At 32.5% G+C, this 24,943-nt stretch overlaps 1 protein-coding gene across 2 annotated transcripts in view; it reads left to right on the top strand.

Moving 5' to 3' along the window:
* LOC110992579 (lysine-specific demethylase 3A) overlaps nucleotides 1-24,943 on the top strand; it is a 131,308-nt gene that overhangs the window by 22,839 nt on the left and 83,526 nt on the right. For both annotated transcript variants that reach the window (XM_022258458.2, XM_022258457.2), the window contains exons 2-4: nucleotides 5,121-5,270; nucleotides 6,736-6,849; nucleotides 18,105-18,326. In XM_022258458.2, coding sequence (XP_022114150.2) covers nucleotides 5,121-5,270; nucleotides 6,736-6,849; nucleotides 18,105-18,326 — 486 coding nt within the window. The remainder of the gene's footprint in view (nucleotides 1-5,120; nucleotides 5,271-6,735; nucleotides 6,850-18,104; nucleotides 18,327-24,943) is intronic.

Here is a 24,943-nt window from a genome sequence, read left to right as displayed (position 1 = left end):
TAAACATTGTACGTGTTTAATACTGTACGGTACGTATTAAGATAATAAAGAACTACACGACTTACTTACGTAAGGTGGAAATAATATTTTCTCTTCGTGTAACGTAACCGGTGTTATAATTCCAAGACTAGTGCATTTTACTAACCGAACTATTTTCATTATAATATAACATATTGCAAGCAAACGGGCAGAGCTAATGTTAAGTGATACCCACGAACACTCTCAACACCAGAGAGCTCGCTGCCAGCCTTTTAAGAATAAGTACGATCTTATCTTGAAGGACCATAAGTCTAATTGTTTCGGAAATACTCCGTCAGTGGCCAGTTAGTTCCACGTAGTGGCAAAATCTGCCTTAAAAAACGCTTTCTAGATAGGGGTCTTCTATGCGATTATGTAAGCGGTGGATTTATTTAAATGTATTAAAACAATGGTTTTACTTCGCTCTGTACAGATATAGAATCCCATAATTTCAGGCATCAATAACAAGAAAGTACTCAGTTGAAATCTTTCGCGCTTGCCCTAGTTTCGCAACCTTGAATACGTACTAGTGTTTCTATTATTAGAACAAGTTTTCCGAGCACCGGTGTGAATACTGGATGCAATGTACCTCAAAAATAATAGATACAATTTGTATTTAAATTTTTGTTGTCTTCTGGAGGAATGAAGCTGCATGTATCACCAACCACCAAACCATAACATCATTATGTTCTGATAAAAATCAGCCTTTGTTATATTAAACACAATTAAAAACAAACTTTAGTCCGTTTGCCGATCCTGATAAAAGCCTCCTCCAGACTTTGCCCTTACTCTCGTCAATCTTGGTCAAACCTTTCCTGCAACCAGTTTTGTTTTATCTTCCTCGTCTAGTACTATCCGCCTTTTTCCTTTTAAAAAATGTTGGTTATCTAATTACAGTTCTACTCCTAACATATGTCGCTTAATTAGCCGTTCAATCAATAGCCTAGCCTCTTTACTAAACAGCGCCGTTTAAATAGCGGCCTGAAATGTAATCAGTTTGTAGGTAAAAAAGCTAGGCAAATGACTTGGATCGATGACGATTCAGAACTCTTCTAACTGTCAAGGTGTCGGCAAATCACAACTTTGATGGTGTTTTCCAAAGTTAAATGAATAACACAAGCAAGCACAATGGAAGACTGTAGTAAAAATAATAATGTGAATTTAGCTGTGACTGAATCAACTTGATTTTTAAAGAGATGCTTTTTATGTCAGATGATTTTTTTATTTTTTTATAGAACAAATAAATCATCATTTAAGTTTCATCTTTTTTATTTTTCCACTCTATCGTATGAGTGGCCTAAGCATTATCCAGCCAGCTATTTAAACATTGTCACTAACGCCACTTCTGAATATCTTTCAGGCGGCTAGTTAAACGGCGCTGTTTAGTAAAAAGGCTAGACTTTTAATTGAACCGCTTAATCTGGCATTGAAAGACCTATTTAAGCCAACCGTATATCTTATTTAAATAGCTTAAGTTGTCTCTTGCTAAGATTCAAATACCTGTGTGTCAAAAATGAATTAGATATTCACTTACCGGATTCGGAGTTCGTAAATCTCCAATGTTTTTGACACACTTAGGGTCTGTTTCACAATATACGGATAAGTTCTACATAAGTTCGAAATAAGCTTTGTATTACTTGTCTGTCAGATAACGCTATTCGTCATGAAACAACGCGTACTTTTTCCAGTATTATAATGTTAGTACTTTATCCATACATTGTGAATCAGACACTTAGTCTGCACTCGTACTCTAAGGTTTGGTTTCTGAACAGGCGTTGCCTTAAAGACGCCTCCTTGGACCGCCTAAGTACAATATTGAACGAGCAATTACTGTCTAGTTGTTCAGGGTTAGAACAATTTACTGCTCTATTTAACCTTAAATTAGTTTGACCAAAATAACATAAATGCAAATCGATGTTAGTTTTATCACATTTCAAATAACATCACCATTTGGAATTTCGATGAGAGAAATTATTTACAAGAATAATTTAATGTAACATTTAGACAACTTTGAATTTAGTACCAAATCATCCGTTCGAGCAGAAAAGGGACTCTTGCTTGTTTCATATGCCATTTTGCATTAAAATATTGATACAATAAGTATTCTAGTCCTACATGTATAAATTTTAGTTGTCTTAAATAGGCCACGGTGAGTTCATATTGGACGGGAAACGACTAATTGAAATCTTGCTATGCTTTTGAATAATGTTCTACAACGGTTCTTTTAACCTGCAAATGTATATTTATTATAGCATTCAAAGAATTGTTTCATTCTTGAGTACAACTGAAACTAACTGAAACTAACATATATAATTTATTATATTATTTAAATAACTATTTCGAGTTCATTAATGACAGTCTGCCAGGTTGTTAAACTCAATACTTTAACAGCGAAAAGGACGCCATCTATCGCTGCGAAATAGGTATTTCTGCTGGATTTATAAATACCTAATTGTGTTCCCTAGGTGTTTTGTATTTTTTTAATTTATTTTTTCTATTTAAGTAATAGATTGTTAGTATCGACCTTTTGGTAGTTTTGTCTAGTGATGTGTTTCCTAAAGTGGGGCTGAAATTCGAAAATTTCTTAAAATTATTTGGAATTTGAATTTTAGATTTTTATTATGTTTGAACAATGACTTACTGTGTCCTAACCTATAATTTAACAAGAGAGCTAGTAAGAGTTTCTAAAGTGAACAATTATTTTTTATAAATATGTATGTACATAGAATTTTAGAAAAGGGTTATTACACAAAAACGGTTAGGAAACTGGTGTAGTGTTTAGTGTGGTCCTAAACACAGTCCTTACAAGAATATTACATACAGATGGTATCAATGACTGTCCGAATGATATTTGTGCGTTTTTTCTTTTAATTCCAAATGCGCTGTCTTTTTATGCAAACGTTAAGTATTGAGTACTTAAGTATTGAACATTGTATACGGAAATACGTAAAAATACTAGACAGTAGTCTGTTTCGTGATAGCTTGTTTCTAATAGGTAAGTAGGTGATTATCTTTCTGTGCCTTTTTGGGTGTACAATGTGTCAATTTCCTCAATATGTTTTCCTTTACAGTACTAGTGAGTGGGGGAAATAAATACAGATGCATACTTTAACTTTTTCTACAGCTGTGATACTTTTTGACATTCTGACCACGCACGCTGTAAAGCACGCGAAACGTCAGGAAAAATTAACAATTATGTAAAATAATTATAAGTTTATCATACATAGCTTTAACCCGTTAAAAAAGTGTTTTCTTTAAATAAGTACGAGTGAGTTTTCTATTCGAACATATTAAAACAAACTCAGATTTGTCAAACAATGTACTCAAAAGTATTCAGACTATTATTAATATTAGATTCTCTTACGTCAAAATATATTGAATTTTGATGTACGGCACAGAGCACAAAGTCTGAAGATCGTTAAGCATATTATGTCATAAACGTGTTTTACGCTAAGATTGCAACATCGCCTTTATTATACCAGTGCTCCCTATGTATGCGCTTCTCCAGCTCAACATCTCAGTACTTTAGCTACTTCTCAGTTGGCAAGGTGCAACGATCCAGAATACGATCTTTCGTTTGTAGTTTCCACTTGACGTTTGCAATCAGCCAAGGCTTGGAACGGAACCAAGGGCAAAATGCTCGTCATGATCTGTTATTGTTATGCCAATTTTAGTATGAAGTAGAACTCATTTATGTATTAATGGATAATTATACATAAATTCGTTAAAATATGGCGGGTTTCTTTTTATATTACAATTAAAAACAAGTAACATAAATCATTAGGGCCTTATGGCTATCGCTTCGCGTCGCTTCCTGGCAACCCTAGTCAGGAAAAAAGCAACAAAAACAAAATTACAAGTAAGACTGAAAAATTATGTATAAAATAAAAAAATGGTTCTAGAAACAAAAGTAATTCAATTAAAGTGGGCGTTTAACAACTCTTAAAAAATGCAATTGAAATATGCAATGTTTAGTACATTGTTTCATTTAAATTATGTATTTTTCACTTCTTGCTTAGCTTACCTCATATAAAACATATTTCTTTACAGTGGTTGCCTGAATTAAATCGCTCGAAAGCGATAAGACGCCAGTTGCCCTTCTTTTCATTTATTTATGTTAAATTTTTTGGATGTGATGTCCGTACCTACACTCCCGTATTTTCTGCAACGACTACTTCTAATAGCCCATCTCAATAGATGGGCTATTAGAAGTAGTAGCTTTGTATTTTTCTCATCATCGTCGTCAAGTCGTTATGATGACGCAAAACGTGTCGCAGATATGCGACTTTTCGTTTTACCAGTCTGTATAAACATTAGCGGATTATGGAACTACATAATAGTGCATTAGCTGGCGTTATATTTATGTTATGACCACGAAGAACAAAGCGAATTCAGTATTCCGATATCACGCATACAATTCGATTTTATAAGGTCATCAGGGTAAACTGCATACATTTGTAAAATACCTTGCGACTACATTCTCGACAGTACTTTGACAAGGTCGCATGATAGGGCTTCCAGCAAACTGTGCCATGTGTGACATTACCTACACTTGAACTAGTTCTTTTGGAATATATTATAATACATGCTAATTGCATTTACAAACGTTTCGATGCGTTAATTTGTTCTCTTATTATGTATACGTACATAAGCAGCCACTAGAAGATCTTTGATAGATTATCTTATACAATAAAATCATTAAAATATCGCTCTGACTCTATATATACATTAAAAGCGAACCACTATTATTTTGAAGAAAAGTTTAAACTAAAAATTAAATCAAAAATACTGGTATACAAATGTCTTTTTAAAAATTTATGAAGCCATGAATTTAAGCAGTTTACAATGATATATAAAAAGCAATTTACGATTTTAAAAGCGCGGTTTCTTCGAATTTATTTGCAACGGCTTGACATCTACAGCCATCTATTGATATTTCATATCAAACGCTGAAATTAAATTTGTACCAACGACTTTATTGGTTCAACATTGCGACGTAAGATGGCGTCAATAACACTTAGAAATTTTATGATTAAAAATGGCTATATTGAATTGAATTTTAATCGATAAAAATATGGATTAAATATGTATTTTTGTTACAGGTTTTAGTGGAATATGATGGTGTCGACTGGCAAAGAAGAGAGTGGGTAGCGGTTTATTCATTAAGGACGTTTCGTGTGTTTTTAGTTGAAAGAACTTTAGTGTGGGCACCAAGGAAAGTGAATAATAAAGAAGTGAAATGGCCAGCACTGGTTAGTTCTCATTTCATTTATAATTTAATATAATGTCTTTTATACATCAAATGATTCAAATTTCTAAAAATTCTATGGTGCTGGTAACTCACGTTTTCTGTGAATATCCAGAGATGGCGCCACGTTTACTAAAATGTTATTTAGAAAATGGAATATTTCATTTATTACTCTTCTCTCTCCATTCTTTGTCAATATTAATGCCAATAAATAATTACTTATAGGGAAGTAATTATTTATTGGCATTAATATTAGCCAAAATTCATCAGAAGGTAATTTTACTCAAGTATTCTATGAAATTGTTACCTGTATAATAGGTTAGTATTATATTTGGTAACGACCTGCATCAGTGTGTATACAGAACATTCCCGATCACGTGTGTAGGTGGGATGCTCGCGTGACCTCATTTCTCTCATTGTATTTCTGCATGCATCAACTTTATACCTAACTAGTTCACTGTGTTTGCTTTACCATATATTTTTAACAGACTATAAATCAAATGAAATCAAATCTACCACCACATAAAATGGCACTCTTGAATGTTAAATAAAATATAAATACTGTTCTAGTTGCCCCATTCAAAAGGAATCTTTTAGCTTTGTATTGATATGAATGGGAAAGAAACTCCACATTTACTCCTTTAAAATAGAATTTGCAACATTTGTAAACATTGGTTAAACAATTATATGTGAAGACGATGTACTCTTAGAATAAAACTACTATACAGGTCTATTATTGTATTGTTATTTTGGAAGTACTCTGAAAAACTCATCTGGAAGAGACTCATACTCATTTTGTAATATTTTTCTCTACGGTTTCTCAGGCATGTCATGTTAAAATCGATAAATTTTATTTACACTTGAAATTCGGTATCTATTAAAGTAGGTCATGCATTTGTACAATGTTAATCAACCGATCATAAACACAGATGCATTTGAATCTGGTGTTTTTAAGCCATTAGTTTAATTTAAAAAATAGTTCATATAGACTTGGTTATACAAATTTATCAAATTTGTGTGTTTCATATATACACACTTATTAGGTTAACTAAACATTGAAATGGATTGAATTGAGCCTAACCAGACATAAAACAAGTCTGATCATTTAAGCATTACACTTATAAACCTGTTAAGTGATTAATTACCGTTAAATAATTAAAATAATAAGAGTTAAGAGGTAGAAGTCTCTTTCCCTAAACGCATGAGAGGTAGATATATCTCTGTGTTCATTTTTTTAAATATATATGATGATAATGCTTGCAATTCTCATCATAGCATCAGCTACCCACGTACATAATTCTGACGCCCAGATCTGAAAGATCTTAAAGCGATAAAGGTATTACTTAATTTATTAAGATTCAGGGATTAATTTGAAACTACTAGGAATTTTAGCACTTTTTTTATACTGTGATAAAATTTGATACCTATGATATGCATTATGTTTTTAAAATAAATGTTTGTAATTCCAGACATTTGCTGCATTGACTGCTGAAGTGATATTACAAGCTGAGTCGCAGCCTGTTGAATTCCTTCATGATAAGCAACTACAGTTTTACGACTATGCCAATCTACAGCCATATCAGGTAAAAACTACTCTGAGTAATACTAACTACAATAAATGATTTTTAATGGATAATTTATGTCATGGATTGGTACAATTGAAATGGTAAACATATTTTAATATTCACAAAATGCCTTAATTACCATTGACTGTAGAACAGCTCTAGCTACGGTTGAATGGAAATAATAATAATTCATATTCCAACATAATACATACATCAAACTGCTGTGGATTCTATGGGACTGTAACGTTGTCGCTACTCCCCGCTAGATGGCGTTAAGTGTTTCACTAGAAAGATGGAATTTTCCTTTTTGCACTCAAATTGAGAGTTTATTAGTTCTAACATGTTATTATGTGGTTAAGGTAAATATTTACCTTACATATAAATAATGAATCATGTTTGTTTTAATACATTTCTAATGTACTGAGTCAAGTTTTGTTTTTGTTTCAATCTTTGTCTTTTTAGTCATGTTGGCATTAATAACGTATTAGGTTGTCAGATCAAAGTACTGTTTATAAATGATAGATATACATTATTTATGTGTTCCTACTCTGTCACGTAGTTTGAGTAACTGAAATACAAAATATTTTAAATGTTTCTGTTTATAAATGATATTTCTGATAATTTATTTGACCACGAAAATTTCTAGTCTACTATTATACAGACAAGCATGGTCAAATTTATGTCTAAAACATACTCAATATCATTTCAAGTTCTTGCTCCTATAGTGAAGGAAGACATCGTCAAATCAAGGCCAAAAAAAATATTAAAGATCATGCCCCATCTGGGGCATAGCCAGTAGATAATAGGTTATAAAGTTTAACTCTGCACTAAATTTGCATCCAATTAATCCGCGATAGTAAATAACGTTTAACGATTACGTCTAAAAATAGAACATCAACATTAAACACGTTATTTGCCTAGAATTCTTTTATCGCCGAGATATTTCTTGCGTCATGGTCACGGACGTAAATACCGTAGCACTTGATAAATTATCTTGTATTCGTAACAAATAAATTCTTTACATGTTTTTAAACGGTAACGATATTTATATTTCTTACATAGCTGAAATTAATTAAAAAATAAAATAAAAACAGTTTAAAGAGAAAAACACTAAGTCTTTGGGACCCTATCTACCATATATATGGGGTAATATCTACCAGGCGCCATCTTAAATTAGCTATTGTGCACTTGAACGCCACGGTCCAAGAGTCCTACTCCAAAGGGGAAAAGTCGAATTTGTAGGACTTTTATATTTTAGCCGTTTATTATTTTCCGCCTGCTATGCGGCCGCACCATCTATTTTGTCTATCCAAGGGAGGTAAGACGGGGCTAACAGTATATTTTCTGTGTGTTTTTCAACACGGTTTATATGCTTTATGCGATCATTATAGAAGAATTATAGGGCGATTATCTTAATTAATTTCCATTTTTGGCCATCAAAGCGTAGCCTCGATCGCAGTTGATCTTCAGTTGTTTCATGATTGCCTACCAAAACGCTTAAAGTGAATCTATTTGTTTAGAATTTAAGACAATACCAAAGTGCTTAGTTGATCTTTCATACAAAACTTTGCTACGATTACTGTTTCACTAATCATTGAATCGCCCAACTCGCTAAGAGTTTAAAAAATTGTATGTTATTATTGAATTTGAAGGAATCCCAGCGGATAACTTATAATTTCATTTAAACACCAGAACTATTTACATATACTTATACAAAACTAAACACGAAACCGACCCAATTTTCTATACGAGTGTTTATCTAAAGTTGCCCGGGCTAGTATCAAGGACGGTGTCTGCCAAACAAGGGTGGGTTTCCCCGGGAGACGGGAGAGCCGGGTGGAGGGGGTATGTTTTGATGCTCGCCCGGTTTATTGATTTTCCGCTTCCCCCTACTCCCCTATACATCCAGGTGGCATGTCGCTATTTTCGGCTGTCCCGGCCGCTGTTAACCTGTGATTGATTGGATATTCACGCTACTGAGTTGATCGTAATTGAAATAATGATTAGTATTTATTTTGTTCTTTAATTATTAATTGAAGTTTAACAGTATTGTATACACGAATTCATAACATATTTTTATATTTAAATAATGTGTATTTCGATTAAAAAAAGTCTATATTGTAGACGATACGATTTTTCTATTCATATTAACGCGTAGGTGGTGATTTCTTTTCAATTCCAAATTATAGTCACAATAGATTTTTTTTCTACTTGTGTAGCTATTTTTGTATGAATGAGGTTTTAATATATAAGTATTACAGACTCACCTGATTTTTCAAGTAGTCGTGAGGAAAGATACCAACCAAAGCAAAATTCTACTTGTTTAAGTTACTTAGTTGGGAACTAAAAAATTATTACAAATTCATTTGTTTCATTTCTTTATTTACTTTGAACACAAGAAAGAATATCAAAGTCAGTAAGTAATCGTAATTTTGATTGTTTCTTTTTTTAACGTTTGAACCCGTTTGTATTGTGTAATCCATCTTTGGCTTTGTTTGGCTTTGTAGTATAGTTGTTATTTGTTACATATCTTGTATTTTAGCTGTAGGATTACGAAATAGATAATTGAAAAAGGGTAGCAGACCAGTAGAATACAAGAAACAATTATGTGAGGAAACGTGATAATAAATAACACTGTTTAAACTTTGCTTGTTAAAGTTTTCGAATAAAACTTAAAGTAATAATGCGTAATGAAAAACTCAACAGTAATGAAACTTTTTAGTTCGCAACTAGCCGCAGAACTGAAACGAGTAGAATTTTGCTTGGTTGGCGATATGGAGGGTTTGTGGGTGGGGTCTACTCAGAAAGGCTCGCATTTGTTGGGGCCTACTAATCTTATCCGGACTTAAATGAGCAAAGTATCACACTTTTTCGATTAAGGATAATTTTAATTCAGTTTTAATAATTTAAATAGTAATTTATGATAAATAAGTATATCTATAATCAAAGACAGATAGCGATCACAGATAACATCAAATAAAAAGTTTTTTTACACTGGTATGTTATTATGGTGATAGTTATTTTTGATAATTGATTATAAATTCACTGATTCTTTCGATACGATAACATTGCATCAGAGAATTCAAAGTAACAATGAAATAACATTGCTCATTACATTATTTATTTATAAATAAGTACCCATTACACATCATATGTATGTATAAGTATCAGTAGTAACACAACTAATATAAAAACAAATACAATAATAGGCACGAAAATTTAAACACAATTTACAGTACATAATTTACAGGTCTCTTTGACTTAGTTCAGGGACTTCAATACCCGTTAAAACAATGTTATTGAATAAATAATTTTCTTTAAATTTTTTGAATATGATACGAAAATCTCAGACGACTCTGATCTTTATAACGAAAGAAACCTTTTAAGAATTATTTGCTTTTTTACGTTTAAGTTTTATGAAAGTTAAGAGAAAATTGATTTTATAAATCTCTGAAATGTTTGAAGATTCAATATAAAGAAGCCGAAAAGCGAAATAAGCTCTTCCCGATTAATTACTGAAGATTGAAGAAAGCCATTTTGCTATAGAAAAGCGGTTTGCGTGGGTTTGATTTTGTAATGGTTAATCTACATATACGAGAGTAGTGCAGTGTTGTCCTAGTTCATTCCCGAGGTCGTAGGTTCGATCCCCGGCTATGCACTATGTGAAGGAAATCATCATGAGGAAACTGATTTGCCTTAGACCCAAAGTCGACGATGTGTCAGGATAGGAGGCTGATCACCTACTTGCCTATTAGATTGACAATTAATGATCATGAAAGAGATACAGAAATCTGAGGAGGAGGGCCATATTTAGAATGACTCATTGGGTAGTAAAAAGGGCTGCCAGATACCTGGAAATATGAATGAAAAAAGATAACGGGGAAAGATTGGGAAATAGTAACAAAGACGAGTAGAAAGATTTGGAGCACATCTTTAATCGTACGGAGATTGTGTAGTATGAAATATAATAATAACATAAACTTAATGTAACTGAAATTATAGTATTCGAATAAATACTATTTTTATTTATATGCACTCTTGAAATCACACATATTTGTGATCTTTCTGATTTTGCTATCAAATTATTCTTATAAAAACTCTTTATGAAAAAAAAGTGGGTGCGTAGTAGTACACATGTCCACAAGTGAAACTTCTTTGTAAATTAATTATTACCATAGTATAGTATATGATTATATAACTATATTCACACTGTAAACGTGCTAATGATAATATAAATAAATATATTACTAACAACGGGAATTTAAATTTAATAAAGTTAAAAGGTAATATTAATATCGCTCATGACTGGAATACTTCATTGTGTTAGCTCGAAACGAATTAATCAAAGTCAGGACTGTCTAGTAAAATAGGATCTGGTATCCAGTCCATTGTATTTACCGAGAGCATAAATGATGTACGGACAAAATATTCATATTTCTTAGGTTTGTATAAATAAGAAAATAAATGTGAAATTCTGTTCGATTGCGTTTAAATTGTTTGCCGTATATTTTAAAAATTATCGTATAATATTTTGTGAAACTCATCACTAGTTTAGAACTGATGAAGCTATAGAACTGATTTAGCAGTGTTGGCATCAGCGTGTGACTCATCTCTGAGATCGTAGGTTCATCCCAATGGACTGGCTGGCTGGAAAGGTTTTCCTCAGACCTAAATAGTCGACGTCGTATGTCAGGCACAGGAGGTTGATCACCTCAATTAATTATTACTATTAGCTATTATTAGCAAGTATCCTCTCCTTTAGCGTAGTTTCAATTACGCAACTACAAACTGCTCATTGCACTAACATTGATTCTAATATTAACACGATAGCAAAATAAGCACAGTTAAATACCTGAAGCACCCCAGCCTCTCCTATGATGGAAAGGCATGTCTGCGTTCCATTGTCTCGTTTCAAACCTTTGTTAACTTGAAGCAACTATGGCGAACTTGGCTAGCGACGTAATGTAGCGTTCTGCTTTGTTTTACAGAAACTTTTAAGGAAACATAAAAGGATTTTAAACACTGTATTTCGTAACTTTTGAATGTTCTTATAGATCATAAAATGCGGATCTGAATGGGAGCATTACAGCGCTGACAGAGCTTTTACTGGGTTTCACTGTGTGAGACTAACACAAACTAACTTTAAATACACAGATTTAGTATGATTTGGAAAATACGAATGTACATGTCGAAATTGTACTGGAGTAATGCGAATGTCTATAGGATCTAATTAAATCTTATAAACGTTTGTTTTTATATTTTACTACATACCCTTTATCAATAAGCTTATACCAAGGTTAAGATACTGAAGTTTTTTTGATTGATAAAAGGCTGAATAGTTTCTTAAACCATTTTACATCGTTGTGTGGTTAAAGTGAATCCGATTTGTTTATTTCGAATTGATTGAACGTTTTACCTTTTAAATTAAAGTTAGGATTATATATTGCTCACTTTTATCTTTTATGCTGTTTCTATAATATTTATCGACATAGCTATGACACACATTAATATAAGTGAATGTTGTTGCTATGCTGTACAGAGAAAGATACCTATCACGTATCTCTGCACCAGGGCCTTTACTTGGTCGGTCCAGCGAGTGGGGGATCTGTCTCGAAGTCTGGTACCCTCCACTCTGCCATTCTTGATGAGTGTTTAACACTTCCAATAGCAAAAGCGATTTCAATATTAAGTTTTCGTATCACATGAGCGTTGATAATTACAGGACTATACCCAATTGGATTTCTTTTTCTAGTTAAGGAAGCATTTACATTGAAATAGGTATTTACAGAAGGGATGACCTGGGCCAGTACCCATTAACTCGCGACTTTCAGACATGGAATACCCGACTCCAGTATTAAAAGATATATAACTTGGCTAAGAAAACATCGCTACCTTTACTGAAGTTACAAAGCAACCTGGTTTTAATTTCAAGTCGTACATACTTAACCTAATTCGCCATGTTTACCTTCAAGACCAACCTTAGTTATTATGAATACTTCTTCGAACCATTAAGCCGCCGTTGCTCTACTTTAAATAGTTATTACATAAGACATGCGAACTACTGTGTAATGTTACATCAACACGTAATAAGGTATACACAAGCATAAGCCACCTTATTGATGCATTGTTAGCAATATTCTCTCTCTTTAATCGGCAGCTCTGAGCATGTCGTGGGAAACAAGAAAGCATCTGGAGCGGACTACCTGTTTCCACCGATTTCTGTCCTGCCAGTCTCATGACAGTGTATAGTTTTCAGGACTATGATTCCCTTGATCGTTCTATCTAGTCCTCTAGGCAGACAGGCAAGTATGCAATATTCTACAATCAGGCAAAGAATCGTTTTTGTTCGCAGTTACTGATTGGGATTGAAGGTCATAATTCTCTTTCGAGGCCATTGGAGACCTTTTGGTTTGAATGCATGTTCTTTGTGATCAACACATTCATACCATTGGTGCTGAACATATCGTTCCATGCAGAATGCCAACCTGTTCCAAATGATGGCAGTTCATTTCTCGGCAATATCTGACGCACTGTAAAATGTCTCTCCACCTCTCCACGGTTCTGACTTACCTCTCGATTCATCCACATTTATGACAATAATAGTGCATGGTCGGTTATGGGAATATAATGTTGACCCGTGAATTAAAGTCAAAATCCCGTTCGGTTACAGAAAATAAATTCAATAGATCTTGATTTCGCTATTCATACGCCACAGATAAAGTGCTGAATTCCTTATCAATAGTCGTATCACGTGGAATGAAGTTGGGGAACGGCAGGAAATTGAATAAGAGCCGCGGGAGTGAATGTATGCCTGGTTATGCTTTCCGGATTACAAGGTACCTACTGAGTGTCGAGAATTCGGTATTTGAATTTCGAAGTTTAGATTACATTAGGTTTTAATCGTTTAGAAATCAATACATTAAATGCAGATATATTATTAATGTTTTAAAACATAATTTAAGAAGTACTCTTATTGAATGTAAACATTATTCTTCTAGAATAATGTTTACATTCAATAAAAAGAAGAAGATGTTGATGCTGAATTTTATGGGAACAACCCCGCAAATCTTATTTTAACTCTACGACATTTATAAATTTATTTTCGTCACTAGCATGGAATAACTGATATATTATGTCTGTAGTTAATCATTGGACATATCTTATCGCGATGATAACAGTTCTAGATAATGAATAAATTCATGTCATATACAATTATCTAGAACGATTTGTTATCTTTATTATAAGACATTAAAGTAACCTATAATAAATTCCTTTAATTAGCTTCTCATTACACGACAAAGGTCATACTGGCGAATAATTAGTTTTAAATTTACATCAATCCATAGTTTAACCTCATTTCAATTCTGAATTTACATTCATTCATTCTTTCATTCGACCTTATTATAAACTATATCTGTACTGTAATCTTAAGTAAATGTCTCTTTCATCTCTTTCTGTCAAATTGAGTTTACGCTATTAATAATAGGAGACAGATTATTAGGTAGTTAAAACTGTGCTCTTATGAACTATTTTCATGTGGCTAACTAAAACTAGTTACAGATTTTTAGATGTCTAAGTTATTAGAACATTACATCTTATAGACAAACAGGTGATCCGCCTAAACCTTTAGTTTTAATACCCCAAAATCCAGAGTTTGGACAAAGCGATCGGACTTTCATATGTCAAATCCAATGTTTTTGACACATGGAGTAAGAATCTTTGGCTTTCCTTTAGTTTTCATAAATATCGACACGTGTAAAGCACTCAAGAATTAATCACTAGAAAGAGTTAGATAATATCATATAAGACCACTTGTAAAAGTGTCTTGATTTACGAGCAAAACAAACCCTATCAGTGTTGCGTAATTGCTGAGTCAGTGAGAGGGCTTTTGCTCAGCGGAGCGAAACTCGGCCGAACTAGATGTTGTAATCTCATTTGCAGTGAAAATGTTCTGGCCGTGAAAAAATATTAAGGGCACATTGTTTTAAGATTTACTGTTTCTTTGTTCGTGTAATTAAGCACGCTATTGTAATTCGCGTGACGGAATTAAAATTCTTTATTCAAATATGTACACTGTATGGCTATAACTAAAATTATAAAATGTTATTTACGTATGACAAAATTACATATTTAACGCAATTTCAAATACTTTTTAAATATGAATACTCTCGACTTCAATTTGATTTTTACACTTTATGAATTTGCAAAGTGACATGGGAGTGATAGGGACGTGTTTAAATTAAAATAAATGAATGAAAGCACACATTAATTTTCGTTTACAGACAATTTAAGAATGCTCAACCAAATTTTATAGTTAAAATCAGTCAAAAATAGTCATAGACCTATTTATTACTAACGAAATACATATGTTAATAATAATAAAATCAAAAAAGAAAGGAAACAAAAAAACGAATTAAGAAACAAGGTACATTTTAAGTGTGTAATGTGTGTGTTGTAACTGGCATTATGTTGTGGATAGACGTGTTCCACAGCGCTGGTCAGTCTGCCATAGACCACAACAGTTAGTTCGCACCACAGACACAAAAAAGCAAAATAATCTTATAATAATAGTAAAAAAATACTGTGTAAGTATTGAAGTCTTGAAAGATTTGTGTTTAAACGTATATAGTAAATAAAAAAAAGACATATTTTTGAACGGATTAAAAAAAGATTTCGTGGAATTTGTTGAAAACTAAAGTCTACCTGTCGTTGAAATAATACGGTTTATAGCAATTTGAAATAAGTCCAATTCAAATAAAAACAAACACTAGTATACTTGCAAAAGCTGGAAATTTACTCTATATTAGTATCATGAATCATACTGCAAGGATCTATACATAGGATATAGAAACCACATCCACTCGCAGCTGTAGGGGGAGGGTCGTTGAACTTTGCCGGATACATCTACACAAGCGCAGGTGCGTGTGTGCAATAACATTGACATACATACAATATTTTATTGTTGCAATAGATAATACAATTTAAATGTTAATCGAATTCTTCTTGTTGTTCTTTTGATAAAAGTGTAATTATTTTTTCGTGTATATTTCCGCGTCGAAACATTTTGTTTTTGTTTCATCAGTGCGTATATATTATCCTGTTTTGTTTTATTTCCTTAGGTTATATGTGTTTTTAACGCAAAGTATTACTTATCGTATGCATGAGATAACATATCTAATTACATTATAAACAATTATTCAACATATTTACGATTCAAAGATCTCAAGTTCCATATATTATTCATTACATAGATAAATCATGACGCTCAATAATTATGTTTGCAGTCACAAATGGTATGCATTATTAGTGTAATATGTTTCACATATCAGTATGAAATATGGAAAGTTCAAAGTTATTTATTATGTATAATCTAAAGATTATGTTATCTTAGAAATACTGAAGAATTTAACGGTTTAAGGTGGCTAGTATGTTTCACGTTGTAAACATTCGATTTTAGTTGCAGGTCATGACCTGTCCTTGTTTCGATTAACGAATAAGAGATGGCGCTGTATGTTCATTATGGTTATAAAAGACTTATACGCAGTTTTGGTAAGACCAACTTTTAAACTGATCAAGATGAAAAAAAAATTATCGTACTGACGATTTCAGTTTTGGTATTAGATAATACAATGATTACTAATAAAATCGTATAATTTTTCACAGAACCATTTACTCACATTAATTTGCATTGATTATTATGTATTTACAGTTATATAAGAAAGAGAAAATAATACTAAGAAACAACACGATTGAGAATTTGCAATATAATAATTAAATTATACAGTCATTACTAGTAATATATTTTTATTATTATTGCATAATGTAAACCTTGATGTCTGAAGTGCTACACAACATTACTATTTAACAAATTCCTTTACTTGTTAATAGTTTTAATACAAAATTTAAAATTATAATTTTTAATAAAAACCTCAACACAACAATATCAAACATTTACAACTGTACTACATAGTAATGATAAAAATAGTTAAAAATTAATAAAAAGTAAATTAAAATGAATTTTAAAAGTTTGTGTTTTTTTTACGCTGGCAGCATTTCCTCGCTGTATTATTAAGTGAATATTAGTATTACAAAAAGATTTATAGATAATTATGTCGGTGACTAATGGAGAAAATACTATTGTTCAAAAGCTGAACGTCAACTCTGAAATAGGAAATAATTTCTCAATCATAATTGTATTGCCAAAAAATACTTTCTCTGTAGACTCGTAAAAAGTATTTTAATTTTAATATCATTGAATCTCCGTTATCATTATAGCCTTAACACCGATAAAACTGAAAACAGCCGTCATAAAATTTTATATATTTAATGTCATCAGAATTTCAGATAAAAATGATATTATGTCTGGAGATTTGCTATCACGTTGTATAAAAATGGATTATGGGTAATTATATTATAAATACTTGAATATTTATATACTAACTACCAGATATTACTGAAATCTACCTAAAGTGCAAAAAAAATAACCCAAAATAAAAAGAGATATATGAATTGTAAAATAATTCAAATCAGTGGCACTACAACATTTTTAGGTCTAAACCTCAGATTTCTGTATCTGTTTCATGATATAGAAAGAAAGTCCCTTGGTGCACAGCCGAGGACTGAACCCATGACCTCAATGATACTGATGAGAGACGCAAAAGGTCAATTCACAACTAAATTCTTATAAAATAGTCTTTAAAATTAAAATGTTATGTTCGTCATTACCATAACTATGTCTGTTACAACAATAAAGCAGACTGTACGGATATTTTGTCCGACGTTTAGTTTCTTTATTAATCAATAGATGTCAGCAGTTATGTTAATATGCTGCATTCTGTCCAATTATTCTATATTATGTTATAATTCGTCCGTATCCGATTCTAACTGTATATAATCACAGCCTAACTCAGAGGCATTACTTAAGAGATAATTAAGGTTTTAATAAGATAACTATGCTAATCGAAAAGATATCCCCTTTAATTGGTCCCCAGTAATTGGGCCGCTTATAATTATATATAAAACTTATACTTGCATAAATATTACCTTGCCATGCACCTGCTGATTTCTTCACGGCTGTGCCACTCATGATAGAGAGTGGGTCAGTGCCGACAGGAGTGGCGGGTTTTGTAGGAGGTCTTTCCCAAAATAGGGCGCCCAGATATCCAAGACGAATCATATAGAAATATAAATGTGTTTCAGTGTAAATGTATCTGAAATTAAATGCTTTTATTATTATATGTATAATGATACTTACTTAAGCTTCATATGTACAGGAATGGGACGCAAGACTGGCAGGCTCTGAAGTTGGAGTTGACACAGCAGTGCTATCAGACCTATCATATCAGGCAGCGGAATGGCGGACAATGCAGGATGGGCAGAGAATCTTGACAACCACTCCATCTGTACTCGGAGGATGTCGGGCCCAAGTGTACCGCGTCGCTGGAGCAACCCAGTGGTATACAGCTGTCATTGTTGGAGTCAATGAGCATACAGGGGTAGGTTATTTCAATTATTCGCCTGCTCAAAGTATTAAGCAGATCCTTACAAATGTTTTGTGTTGTTTCGTTAAATGTGTAAAGTAATTAAATTAAAATTTGGCTTTTGATTAATTATTTTCAATGCTAACTATCTATCTAAAACAAATAGCTGTTTTTAACAATCATAATTAGTTTTGTTTAATAATAGGTTACCGTAATATTTAATACCTTTTAAAATATTATCACTGCATTCAAGCTAAAATTAAAAAATTACAAAGTCGTATATCATGTACACGATTTATTGGATCAAAGTCAGGCTTGTATATGTTTTGGTTGCCTTCGAGTTTCAACGTAATTGGATATATCAGGACGACGAAACATTTTCACGTATTTTACCGCAACCAAGGTTTTGGTTTTCGAGTTAAATTAATACTCGTACATTCTTTATAGGGACGGATGTTGTGGTTCATTGTAGACGATCAATTTCATTTGAAGGATATTGTTAGTCGATTACTTTACATACATTGTGCTGTTAATAATTGCTGTTAAAAATGAAGAGCATGTCGTGCGCAAATATCAATAGCCTATGGTAGGAACTAGGGTCTGATTACCTATTGCTTCTAAAGATGACATAAATGCAGAAATCTGAAAATCTATTTTAATTTAGTGAGATGCTTGCTGTAGAGAGGTTTTTATTACGTCCCTAATTGAGTTAGCTTCAGTCTCAAGTCTCCACGTTGTAAAATTCAGCCATTTCTTATGACAATGAAATCGCCGACTTGTATGTCATATGCCCCACGTTAGGAAATTTCACGTTTAATATTTTAACTAAAACTTTTAACAAAAAAACGAAGAGTTGCACTCCGGGAGTGTCGGCAAAAGTAAAAACTTGAATATAATATATATTAACGTTGTGCATTTTTGATATTTTGAAATGGTTAAGGAATTTTGCATGAATTGCTTTAATTTCAATCTAAATCAGTATAAAAGTATGTACTATCATTTATGTGGTAGAATACTATATTTATTTACTGCGCTATCGTACACAAACATGACAATTTATATTACATTAAATACTCTACATCCGTCTTACGAATGTTCGCCTGACGCGAGTTTAACATTTTTTACCCATTCCAAAAAGTTTTCACGTCAAAAACTATTTAAAATAACGGCCATCCCATTTAAAACTGCTCAATAATGAGTGCAAATATAAGTCCCCGTTAACTATTTAATCCATAAACAAATCCTTTTTACATTAATCAAATTTAGTCATCAAACCATAACCAAAGTCGTTATACCTTAAGACAAGTCATTAGGGTTCTGGGGAGGCAGTGCTCACTTAACTGTAAAGGCATTCTACAAGATAATTCTGAAACAGGAAGTTCCCAGTGAAACCAGTTTAGCCTGCGTCGGCATCCAGTCTAGGGTTATCAACCGGACCCTTTAATCGTAATTAAGGCTGCGTTTCTCCTTTGATATTGAAAGAGAGACAGTCAACAGACGACATACAATACAACTTTATTCATTTCTGTAGCATGTAACACAATCAAAAGAAAAATACGAGCTAAGCAAATAATTATAGTCTGAATGCAAATATGACATAACAATAAATTTACATCCACAATTACAATATTATAGCGTTAACAATACTACCATAATAAAATTATTTGCTTTCAACAAATTAACATCGGAAATTGACAAATCGTGTATTAAGGATTATACCCTCAGTAAATATATCTTAATATATATATTTCTTGTGTGCTGTGTATGTGACTGAACTCCTCCTAAACGACTGGACCAATTTTGATGAAATTTTTTGTGTGTGTTCAAGGGGATCCAGGAATGGTTTAGATTCACAATTTTGTCCGCTGACAATGTTTTTTTAATTAATTTTTAATTTATTAGTGGTTGTTGATTTTGGAATGTTTTACATTGGATCCGACAGACGGCGCTACCATCGCAGTGTCAAATTTTAAATAATATTCGAATTTTAATTTTAGTCTGTCCCGACAGATAGCGCTGCGGTCAAATTAAAAAAAAGTTTTGTTATCATTGTGTTATTGTAGACCATGTGCTGGATCGTTAGATATTGTCATAACATTTGAATAATAATTTTCATCAAAATGGTCCGGAATGTTTTAGATTATTAAAAAAAGTTTGAAATTTTACAATGAAAGACGTGTAGACAGGACAACGTCTGTCAGGTCCGCTAGTATAGTATATATCAACAGCTGGCCAATATATATATTATCTTATCGTACTCAGAGGCATTTAATTATCTGTATTATCTCGTAAATTATTAATTGTAGATTAACAATTATATTATTACGGTTCGCTAACAATTAATGCGGGCTAAATTGTCGAATAATTATAAAAAACACCTTTTTAGCTTTGTTGACCTTGTTTATTTCGATATCCTTTTATCCTGTTACTAGAGCTTAATTATTAATGAATCCATATAAACATTGGTTAGTTAACATTATTCGTTGGGTTAGTATACGTTGTAATCGTCAGTAAATTGATTTCCCAACATTAAAAAAAAAGTATATGTTGTAATGTTTGGTCTAGTATTGAATGGTTTAAAAGCCTCGCTCATATTTTTCAGTTTCTCTTTTTTGTCTAATTGTCTTGTTTTGGATGATATGGTAGTATTTTACGATAGATTTTTACTTTGAAGGTGATAATTGTTGTAAAAAGCGCCTTTTTCATTTTTATTAAATATGGAAAGATGGGGATAAAAAACAAATAAGACTACATATATGTATATCCAAATATAGAGGTTGAAAAATTTACGAAATTAAATTTAAAAAATTTAAATAAAAAATTACGTCCAAATTCCTTTGTGTTGTCTCATACACCCGTATGAGTGGGTAGTGCTCACTATGCAGGTGATATAGTGCTATATTCTCAATACTTCTTTTAAGCATATTCCGCAACAGCTTAAACAAGTCTCTGTAGTGGTCCTTGTATTTCCGGGTTCATGTGAGGATCGTAAAACAATTATTGAAATCTCTAATAACCATATCACTGTTATACTAAGTACGCAGTGCGATTGCAATATCCAAGCAGGCATGTGATGATGCTCCTTTCTTGTAATCACTCTTCAAGGGAAGTCTGAACATGGTACCCATTTCATATTTTATAGGAAAGTCAACTGTGTTAAACAGCTTTCCAATTATCGACATTTTAATAAGATACCAGTTTTGGTCTGGACCTGTTTTTGTCCACAATTTAATTGATGTAGAATTGTAACGGATGTAATGTCGAAGCCTGTTAAACATAAATATTTATGCCTCATTCTTAGTCCTTCGTTTCAATATCGTTTCGTAACTGGGGTTTTTTCATTCATTTTTCGACGTGATAAAATGCGGCCTAATATTTTCGAAAGTTATGCTTTTTACGGTTGATTACATTAGATAGATATTTATATATCGTAATATACTAAAATTTAGTACCTAATCTATATCCGTAAATCAGTCCGGTAGTAATAGTAATAGTAGTACAGACTCGGTAACAGCTGGAACTAGCTGACCGCTATTTCAGAACCAATTCGACTTACGGTCCTTGAAGAAATAAGCGTACCAATTCTTAAAAGGCAACGCACTAGGCAATGTGAGTGTCCATAGGCGGCTATTTCATTTATCATCAGGTGAGCCTTCTGCCCTTTTGCCCACTGTTTTATAAAAAAAACATATCATACATTCATACAGACTTACATTACCAGAAGTCTCGCAAGTGTGTTGTTAGCCTTTTAATAATTAATACAATCTTTTCTTAAGACGAATTGGTTTGATGAATTTCGTTTTCTGCCTGGACATCCAATTATATAATTCAGCTGCTTGTTTGTTTAGAATATGAAGAACGGCTCAATGGAGAAAGTTGCCAATACATTTATTGTTTTTCGAAGTTATCTTGAGGAACTTCGAAGGAACCATTGAAAAAACATTCGGCCTATTTCTTCCTGAGGTGTCTTCTGGCATTTTCGTACGCTTTCACCGCATCTTCAGGGCTCGTAACGCGAATACCTCGAATTTTATCTTTAGTTCTTGGGAATAAATGAAAGTCGCAGGATGCCAGGTTAAGAGTGTATGGAGAATGACTCATTATCTAGACACCTGCCATAGTCAAATATTCAACATAACAACATCACGTCGCACGTTTCATCATACCCAAGATTTTGCATGTGTAAAGTCATAAGGGTGCTCCAAATATATTTTCCTATTCCGTGTTTACGTGTAACTTTAAATAAAGAAGCATTATAATTAATATAATATATAACTTTTGTTATATCTCAAGAACTTTTACTCTGCTCCGACGTATAACCAATCGTAACGACTTGGTTACATTGTTAACAAGTTTGCAGGTGGCATCCCCCCCCTTTCAAAGTTTGTTCGACTTGTTTTGAAACGGTTTATTGCTTTTCTTTCATCTCGCGAGACGGGTGCTCAAATGTTGTCAGGAAAATTGAATTTTGTTTTTTTTTTTCCTATGTAACAATTGTTTTGTGCAATTCTAGATCTTACTTGTCGTGTTTTGTTACCATTTTAAGAAAGCGTGTTTGTGGAAACTAGTACTATATTATTTAGCTTTATAATCAATTAGACCTATTTATTTGTCAACTGTCAAGTCTTCAAAAATGATTGTCAAAAATTAAGCTTCAGTATAGCAAGGATAATTCATAAGTTTGTCGGTATATTACGTGACTTGAAAAAGAAAGTAATGCCAATAATACAATCTAAAATAAACAATATAAGAATCTAAAAAAAACATACATAATTTTCCAAAATTATAGAAAGAAAATATATTTCCGTCCAAATTATAGAGAGGATTTTTCAATTCTTTCAATAACTTGGACGATTTATACGAAATTAGATTCTGTCCAAGAAAGGCATTTGTTTTGCCACACTTAAAATTCCTTAAGATTCGAAATACATACAATAATAAATTCTAAAGAACACAATTTACCTTATATTGCACTGTTACTATGTAGAACAACAAAAATCTTTTGCTGTAATGTGTAGGAAATAGGGTCGCATCAAACTCATCAGAACTCTGGCAAAGTTTAAAATTCGAATTTATCTTCAACTTCTATGTAATTACTGTTAAAAAGTTAAGACGTTAAACAAATTTATACTCCGAATTAACGAGTAGCGAAGTTGGGAACGTCCGAGACGTCAAAGTTTTCACCCCACTCCCCCCTCGGTAACCCGAGTAACTTTGTCTTTGTTCCGAGTTGTGCTGAACTTGGTCCTTAGACATGTTTATCAACACTCTTTTACGTCAAAACTTATGAAACCAATTCACACCTATATAAAGTAACTTTTAAAACGGTTTGCGTTTTTAAATGTGGCCGTTAAAGTATTACGTAAACACTATATCAAATCCCCCCGATTTGGATTTTCTTATTTGGTGATTACGTCAACAGTAATTATTTACGATTTTACAAATTGTGTATGCTTGAAAACGAAATGCATTATCGGGGATTCCTACAAAAAAATAATACGTTTATGTATTATTATTTTTGAGAGATTTTTGCTTACTTTTGCTTCCAAGAGGAAAGAGGGGAATAAGTTGCAGTATATCTGCTTACGTAATACTTGAACGGCCCCTAATGCCTAAACTTTGGTTATTGAAATCACTTTTTGTATTACATTTAAGTTATTTACACGAGTCCCGTCACGCCCCGTGTACCCTATTGGAGTTTTATTATTAAATAATATTTTAATAATTACAAGAATCTCATAATTAAAGCGGTTGACAAGGCCCCAAAACTACTAGATTGATTTGAAAAAAAAATTTAATCATTACACTCCATTGTCCCTCATGAACATAGGAATATAAACAACAAGGAAAACATTTTTATTATTAGGCTGAAACCTTAAACTTTTAAACTGTTGAAACTATTGGAAATAGAGCAAAATATATTTAATAATTCAGGCGTGCAAATTGTAATATTTTAAACGTTTAATCTCCGTACTAACATGTTCGTAGCCTGTGCCTACGAAAAATATATAGTTTTCTTAAATGAATTTATGATGCGATATGCTTGGAAAAAAGTCTTGCTGTTCCCTGGTCAGCGAGCAAGCATCGTTTGAGAATAATAGCGAGAAACAAAGGCGAAAACAGTTAACAGCAAACACACAATGCTTGAGAATGCACTGAATTCTAAATCATGTAGACGAGGTAAAGAGGTGCACGAATAAAATGGGTCAGCGTACTACGCTCATTGTATAGAATTTATAAAGCTTTTTGCAATGAAGTACCAGTTTCAAATTCATTAATCTAGATAATATGTTTATTCAATCACAAGTTCGTGACTGTGTGACCTTAGCCTTGTCTAGCGAGCTTGGGTGCGTTTGTTTATATCACAATTCATTTGTTTTCGCCCGTCAGACCGCCCGTATTTAGACCATAATTTTGACAACAATTGTGACATCATATTTATATGACATTTGCGTGCCTATAATGGCTGATTGCACGGTTCAACCATTCAATCTGAACGCACCACTTTCTTCGCAAATAAATGATTTATTATTATAGAGTAATAAGGCTTTCATAGCTGGTTCGAATTTCGACACTCGTTCTTATATGATAGTATTTTCAAATTACATATGTTAGGAACAAAAAACGTTTAA

Source organism: Pieris rapae, chromosome 9 (assembly GCF_905147795.1).
Source record: "Pieris rapae chromosome 9, ilPieRapa1.1, whole genome shotgun sequence".
Lineage (NCBI taxonomy): Eukaryota > Metazoa > Arthropoda > Insecta > Lepidoptera > Pieridae > Pieris > Pieris rapae.
Note: the sequence above shows the minus strand (reverse complement) of the source record. Positions and strands in the feature narration are given on the sequence as shown.